The sequence below is a fragment of the Sinocyclocheilus rhinocerous genome, unplaced genomic scaffold, assembly GCF_001515625.1.
Source record: "Sinocyclocheilus rhinocerous isolate Xijiao unplaced genomic scaffold, SAMN03320098_v1.1 scaffold2844, whole genome shotgun sequence".
NCBI lineage: Eukaryota > Metazoa > Chordata > Actinopteri > Cypriniformes > Cyprinidae > Sinocyclocheilus > Sinocyclocheilus rhinocerous.
Window position 1 is genome coordinate 123,604 of NW_015633174.1, and position 8,059 is coordinate 131,662.

Here is an 8,059-nt window from a genome sequence, read left to right on the forward strand (position 1 = left end):
TGATTTGAATTTTGTGAACGGGAGTTTATCTTTTGCTCGGATATACATCTACACACCTTTCATTTTTTAAGACTAAAACAAAAGATGGATTCATTGTTATTCTTAATTAAAAAGCATAACAACAATAAAACAGTAAGATACAATGACAAACTAGCTTACAAAACGTTTAACAAAAACGAATAAGACGAGGCATGGCATACACCGCATGCTGTATTATATACCGACTAATAAATTACAGAACATTTAGCAAACACTGAGGAATCAAATAAATAAAAAAGAGAGCTTCCATAGCATAACGTGAGGTAAACAGCAAAGAAAACAAGCTTTTCAAAATGAAAACAAAAAGAAATTAAAACTAAACTTGCTGTCGGTGACAGTGTTTGCATGTTTTTTCCCCCACAAGAATACCAACATGTTCACCTTTGGTTTAAGAAGCGATCTTTTACTTTAATTTAGCATGAAACCCATCAATCGTTTAATCAATATTCGCGTCATTTTTGCTGCACGCAGCTTCGCGCTCCTGACGCGGCGAGTATTATAAACCAGGCTCTACATTCTATAAGCGCTGCGCAGTTTAAACAAGTAGCGCGGTGTTACGTATCCGGTCCATGAACTTCCGTCTGCTAGCCATCAGAGGTCACCCTTTCCATTTTCATTGACTCTCGCACGACACACTGTTGTAAAGTGTTAGTTAATTATTGTAAAGTGTTACCCAAATAATGTATTTTGAGCATTCGTGAAACTAAGCGCAACCCATGCCACCAACACCCCCCCACCCCGGTTCGGCCCCCTCAATAAATATAAAAGCCCCCCCCCAAGTCGTGCGTCCTGGCGCCTGGCCTGATCCTGTTTGCTCTGCGTGTTTGTGTGAAAGAATGGCGTAGACATGCGGTTTCATTTACTACATACTGAAGTATGTTTTTCCAACCTCTGCCGCCTCGATATGAGTACATGAACACATTAACATAATCTCTAGAACTGCTCTGAGAGTCACTTTATGAGCATTTTAGCATTTCTTTTGAGAAAAAATTATTGTCATATATACTAACAGAAACCAAAGGTCTTCACAGCAACCCGTCAAAATAAAAGTTAAGTTTAACTTGAAGAAACTGTAACAGAAATATATTACTTAATTTAATGATAGTGCTACTACTAATAATAAAATTATTATTAAAACATTCTTTTTTAAGGAATATTTACCAGGAAAATTTACCAGAATTTAAATGCATTCAAATGCAAGTATTTCTGAAAAATAAATAAATAAATAAATAAAATAAAATAATATTTTTTAAATAAAATTAATTAATTAGGCATACTTTTGATTATAAAAATTTTATGAAAATGGAATCCAGAAAATTAATGGAAAACAGAATTTGGTAAAAATAAACCTGCATTTGAGGAAAAAAAATAAAACGTATTTCATAGGGCCTTAAAAAATATTTTTTGTTAAACGTTTAATAAATTATTGTTAAATTATGTATTTCATGATTTCAATTAATTACACATGCTTTTTGATTCATTTTATTTAACTATTTAAACAGAGTCTAAAAAAATTTAACTGAAAAAAAAAAAATCCAGAAAAATTTAAACAATTTTTTTGAATTTGGAAAATAATAAAACGGAATTTGGGAAAAAATAAAATGGATTTCATAGGGCCCTAAGTATTATACTCTCATGTTCAGTATAATACTCTCATGTTGACTACTAGCAACCTGTCAGATGTCTTGTTTTGTGTAATGCGATTGTCGCATATTCTTTTATTTCTATCTTTGTTTATGTTTTTCTTTTTCCTCGTAAGCAAAACCAGTCATCATTTTTAGGTTTTTCATTGACTTTTAGTAACAAACTGTCAATGTCTTAAAGAAAGCGACGTTACACTATGTGGATTTATTGTAATCAGAGTGAATTTTTCAGGAGTGACGTTTTCAGAATGTGGTTGTCACTTCTATAAATAACTAAACTAGGACACAGATGCACACTTTATTCTGTCCACTTCCTGCTGTGTGAAGAGAACCAGATTAAGCACTCAAAAGAAGAGTGACAACCATATTTAATGTAGTGTGAACAAACTGTGTCATTTCATACTAAATCTTTCCATGTACTTTTCTTTGCAGTCGGAGATGGAACAGGAACGCTTCCGAGCTGATCTGAGCAGATGTGTGGATATGCAGATGGCCTTCAAAGTTCAGCTCAGAGTTTTTGTCACTAAAGGTAATCAAAGGGGCGTATAAAAGAATCTAGAAACCCAGATTCTAAGACAGAGAGGAGCTAAGAATGTTATTACCAACTAAACGTTAAAACTGTAGTTTAGCTTTGAATTCATTTTTTGAAATGTAATCAAATTAGACAGAGTATACATATATGTGACCCTGGAGCACAAAACCAGTCTTAAGTCGCTGGGGTATATTTGTAGCAATAGCCAAAAATACATTGTATGGGTCAAAATTAACGATTTTTCTTTTGTGCCAAAAATCATTAGGATATTAAGTAAAGATCATGTTCCATGAAGATATTTTGTAAATTTCCTACCGTAAATATATTAAAACTTAATTTTTGATTAGTAATATGCATTGCTAAGAACTTAATTTGGACAACTTTAAAGGCGATTTTCTCAATATTTTGATTTTTTTTGCACCCTCAGATTCCAGATTGTCAAATAGTTGTATCTCGGCCAAATATTGTCCTACCCTAACAAACCATACATCAATGAAAAGCTTATTTATTCAGCTTTCAGATGATGTATACATCTCAATTTCGAAAAAAATTGACCCTTATGACTGGTTTTGTGGTCCAAGGTCACATATATGTCATAGTCTATATATATAAAACAATCTGTCAAGTATCAAATCATTTGAGTACTTCAATGGATAGTCACTTGTTTGTAACTTGAATTTCGATGCATGAGTGCCAGATGTTATTTGTAAATTGCTGGTGGGTATATTAACAGCTCAGTCGCTGTGTTTCTGCAGAGATGCGCATATCTGGTTGCTATGGCTCCTTCATCGCCGGTCCTGACTCCTGCTGTGTTGCCATGGCAGCGCTTGATTGGCACACAGCTCTGGCATTTGAGTTCACTCACAACAAGTCTTTGGATGAAACGAGGGGTGTAGCCATACAGGTAGTATTGATGTGATGATATAACAAATCATATTAGTCAGTCTCATATTTTGATAAATGACACTTATCTGAGAGTAATGGATATGATAAATAATTTGATGTGTTGTTCATTTAATATATTGGTTTGATTGTCTTCTCATCTGCGTGTGTAGTTTGTGCTGTCATACAGTAGCTCCTCCGGAGAGAACAGGACACGGATACACACCGTTATTCTGTCCGCTTCCAGTCAACCGCTAGACACCTTTAGAAGCAGCCAGGCCGAGACGCTCCTCACATTCTACTGCAAGAAATGTATAAAAAAAAATATTAATATGAGTCAAATACCAATATGAAATCAAATTTGACCTTATCCTTTACTTACTTTTTTAATAAAATACGTAATATATTCACTACTGTTTAAAAGTTATGGGTCATTTTTTAGAGAAATATTACTTTTATTCAGTAAGGATGCACTGAATTGTTTAAAAGTAAAGACATTGTTTCAAATGACTTTGTGGCGAGGGGGGCGTGGTTCAGCGAGGTCTGCATCGGGAGAGAGAGACAGATGGCAGGGGTTCGCCGACCCCGGGGCACGCCACCATCTGGTCCTCCGCCAGTTGAATGGCCTGGTTCAGCGACGTCGGGCGGTGGCACTGGACCCACTGGACAGTCTTCCTCGGCAGCCGTGCCACGAACTGCTCCAGTACCACTCGATCGATCATTTCCTCGACGTCGCTCGTGTCGGCCATCAGCCATCTGCAGCAGGCGTCCCGGAGCTGTTGCGCCATCACGAAGGGTCGGCCCCCCTCTCCGAGGTCCAGCGACCTGAAGCGCTGGCGATGCTGCTCGGGGCTCCGGCCGACCCGCTGGAGGATGGCGCGCTTGAGGTCTTTGTAGACCAGGAGGTTCTGGACTGGCAGGTGTTGTGCGGCCACCTGTGCTTCCCCAGACAGCAGGGGAATGAGCCGCACTGGCCAGTCCTCCTCGGGCCACCCCCCGGCCTCTGCCGACCTCTCAAACAGGTCCAGGAACACCTCCGGGTCGTCCTGGGGCCCCATCTTGTGGAGAGGCACATGGGGGGGTGGTGCTGGGGCAGATGTCGGTCCCCCAGCCCGAACCTCCCGGTCAATCCAGCTCCGGAACAGCTCGCGGTCTTCCTGCTGGGCTTGGATGAGGACCTCCGCAAATGGCGATCCTGGCGGGGACTGCATGACGGCGACGGCGTTCTTCTTCCTTCCCGGGTTTCGGCACCAGTGTGATATGGTTCAATAGGGTGGAAGGAAGAAGACAGGGTCGGCTTGCTGGGACGCAAGCTTTATTTAGAGTTCTCGGTGCACACAACAGAAAACGGCACTCCCTCAGCGCTTCCAAACTCGCAGTCAACAACACAACTTGACATATGCTTTCATGCTTCTATGACCCGTCTCCCCGTGTGGCTCACGTTCCCAGTCAGTCTCTCCCCCATCCATGTTCCAGGTGGCCCCTTTTATCCAGTCTCTCCACACCAATTACTGAAACGAGACACAGGTGTTTATCATTTGCGCTTGACCTACTTACGCACCGCTCGTCTCCTGCCTCTCTCTCCCGATGCAGACCTCGCTGAACCACGCCCCCCTCGCCACAGACTTCTATTCGAATAAATGCTGTTACTTCCTATTCATCAAAAAAATCACTGTTTCTATAAAAATATTAAGCAGCACAACTATATTCAACACTGATATTGATAAAAAAAAAAATGTTGAGCACCAAATCAGCATATCAGAATGATTTCTGAAGGATCATGTGACACTGAAGACTGTAGTAATGATGCTGAAAATTCAATAAATTGCATTTCAAAATATATTAATATGCAAAACATTTTTGAAAATTGTGGTTATATTTCACAATATTACTGTTTTTACTGAATCTTTGATCAAATGGATATAGCCTTGGTGAGCATAAGAGCCGTCTTTCAAAAATCTTTCCAACCCCAAACTTTTGAACGGTAGTGTACATATAATATATAATATAAATACAATAATATTTTTACAGGAATTTGCTTATATAATCACTTATCATAATTAGCAGTGCATAATCAGTTGTTTTATTGCACTGAGCCGTCTTCCTTGTTTTACTTCAATTTGGATATTTTGACTTTATAATATTTCTAACTTTATTTTGTCCTTGTGTGTGAGTCAGTGTATTCATTAGCACTGGAGAGTCCGCTGCAGTCCCTGCGTGAGGAGTTACAGACGGAGGTTACTGAGATGTTGGCTTGCTTCAGGAAACAAAGCTGCACTACCTCTGTGTCCCCAGGACAGGTGCGTTCTTCATGTAGTTCTCTCTCTTTAATGAGGATCTCTCATAAGGTACTGGACCAGCACTGGACCCTTTTGAATATTCGGATACTCTAGAGATTTATCATACAGTTTCAGATGAAGCAATAATTTAGAAATATTAAACCATGATTTGGAGATACCAATTAAAAAGTAAGGTCCCGCCGTTTTCAGTCCAATTAATTTTTAATTGCTTAAATAAATAGACATTGCCTTTTTTGTGCAAAAAGCCCTATACAGTTATTAGCAAGTTGTGTAATTAGAGCTTAATCAGATATTTTAGGCCCGTGAAGTCTTCTAGTATTTAGGGGAAAAAGCATTTTTAGGAGATGACAGACAGTCTGTTACTCCACTCTCAATTTATTTTACGATTCGTTAGCCTATTAATGATGCAGGCACAGATAACAATACTAAGAAGCCATTCTAAGAGATTCCTATTTCATTTGGATTAGGGATGCACCGATACCACTTTTTCCAGTACTCGCCCGATACGATACTTTTATTTTTGGCACTTGCCGATACCGCGTACTGATACCGATATTTTTATTGCATTTGTACATTTTTTAAATATCTCTTTGTCTCTTTCTCTGTGTGTGTGTGTGTGTCTTTCTTTCTGTCAGCTGGTGCTGCCTCAGTTTCTGAAAGCCGTACCTGTCTACATTAACAGTCTGCGCAAAAGTGAAGTGCTGCTGCCTGGGCTGTGGAGCTCTGTACATCAGCGTCTACAACTGCGTAGCCTCATTGTCTCCATGGACACGCTGAGCACTGCTTCTCAGTTCTACCCACTTATTCTGCCTCTGGTGAGAGACAGACATCTAGAACATTCTGTTCATCCAAATTAGTCACTGAAATGAGACCGTTTCCTTGTCTGTAAGAATTCATAATTCTCAGTTGGATTGTTATGCACATGGCAGAATTGAGAGATGCCACATTCTTCACTACTCTAGCAATAAATGCATCTACTGTACTCTCACTCTCTATTTATAGCATTTTATTTTTTACTTATTATGTCAAGATTTCTGGCACCAAAGACAGTTATAATTAGGAATGCACAGTATATTAGTACCACATTGAATGCTGGCTGATATTAGAATTTTTTTATTTTTATTTATGAATATGTGATAAATATTTTTATTCCCTTTTGTTGTCATATAATGCTTACCTAAAGTTAATCAAACTTTTATTTAAGTGAACAGCATTTAAAATGGTTAATTTTAGTTTTAAAGTTGTATTCCTAATTTATTTAGATATTAGAAATTGTATAAATAGTATAAATGTTATCTATCATCTGCCATTTCTTGGTTATTGACCATAGCAAGAAAATAACCACCAGCTTATTGGTTGGTAATTATATATATATATATATATATATATAATTCAGTTCACATTCCGTTTTTAAATGTAGTAAGCCAGTCTGAGTTGAAAAGGTCTTAAATAGACTAAATTTTAAACCAATAGTGTCAAAACCAATAAAAACAGGCGACTGTACCTTTAAGGTACAGTACAGTACTTTTAAAAGTAGTAGTCTTTGTAGTAGTCTTTTTTGACTTGAATGGGAGCTTAAAGCCATGAAAGTTTTTTCTGCATAGTACACCAAACTTAAAAAAGAGCAAGAAAAATCCATGTCACATTTAAGTCCAACTCAAACTTCCTAAAATATTGATGCTTTCTCTCCTGACTGGATGATGACGCCACTGTCTCTGTGTTTACCCTTCTCACCCCTGCAGTCTGTCTCTGCTGATAATGCCAACATGCCATCATTAGGGGAAGCCGTGCGCTGTACTGTCTCTAGTCTGGATCCAGGGGGTCTGTATCTGATCTACTGCCCACTGGCACTGCTCCTTTGGGTGGGCAGCTGTGTGCCTCCTCACACTCTTCTACAGCTTTTCAACACCAACTCCTTCTCCTACCTCACATCTGGAGAGGTGAGACAGGGACACACTGCGTTGGCGTTTACATTAGCATTTAGCAGACTTTATCCGAAGTGACTGACAAATGAGAACAATTCATAGAAGCAGTTCATCTAAGAGAGAATCTGAGGGTTGGATACATATTTTAAATGAAAACTTTAAAATGTAATCTGCTGTTTTCTACCATAATAGACTACTAGATAATGGGTAATTGACAAATAGTGGGTTCATGAACTATGCATAGGATTAGATATAGATAGTCAGAATAAATTTACCTTTCAGATGAATCTCTTTTACTGGGATTCTGACTAGAATCTGATTTGTCTGTCATGGGTTATTTAATCATTCATCTAAATTGTCAAAACACTATTTTAAATGTAATATCTGATTTAGTATTGTATATTAATGACACTTTTTTAAATGACACTTTTTTAAGAAGTTAAACTCAACAAGGCTGCATTTATTTGATCAAAAATATAGTAATATTGTAAAATAATATTACAATTTAAACTAACTGTTTTCTATTTTGATGTATTTTAAAGTGTAATTTGTTTCTATAAAGGGAAAGCTGAATTTCCGGCAGTCATTACTCCACTGGTGTCATATGATCCTTCAGAAATCATTCTGATATGATTATTTAGTGCTTAAAAACATTACCTTTTACTATCAATGTTGAAAACAGTTGCTGCTTAATATATTTGTGGAAACTGATACCTTTTTTTTTTTTTTTATCTAGGA

General features: G+C 37.8%; 1 protein-coding gene across 5 annotated transcripts in view; it reads left to right on the plus strand.

Annotated features, from left to right (window-relative positions):
* The window catches only part of LOC107743336 (protein transport protein Sec24C), a 17,759-nt gene that overhangs the window by 8,050 nt on the left and 1,650 nt on the right, over positions 1-8,059 (plus strand). For all 5 annotated transcript variants that reach the window (XM_016556505.1, XM_016556507.1, XM_016556508.1 and 2 more), the window contains exons 14-19: positions 2,115-2,211; positions 2,970-3,118; positions 3,270-3,408; positions 5,275-5,396; positions 6,032-6,211; positions 7,139-7,336. In XM_016556505.1, the coding sequence (XP_016411991.1) occupies positions 2,115-2,211; positions 2,970-3,118; positions 3,270-3,408; positions 5,275-5,396; positions 6,032-6,211; positions 7,139-7,336 (885 nt within the window). The remainder of the gene's footprint in view (positions 1-2,114; positions 2,212-2,969; positions 3,119-3,269; positions 3,409-5,274; positions 5,397-6,031; positions 6,212-7,138; positions 7,337-8,059) is intronic.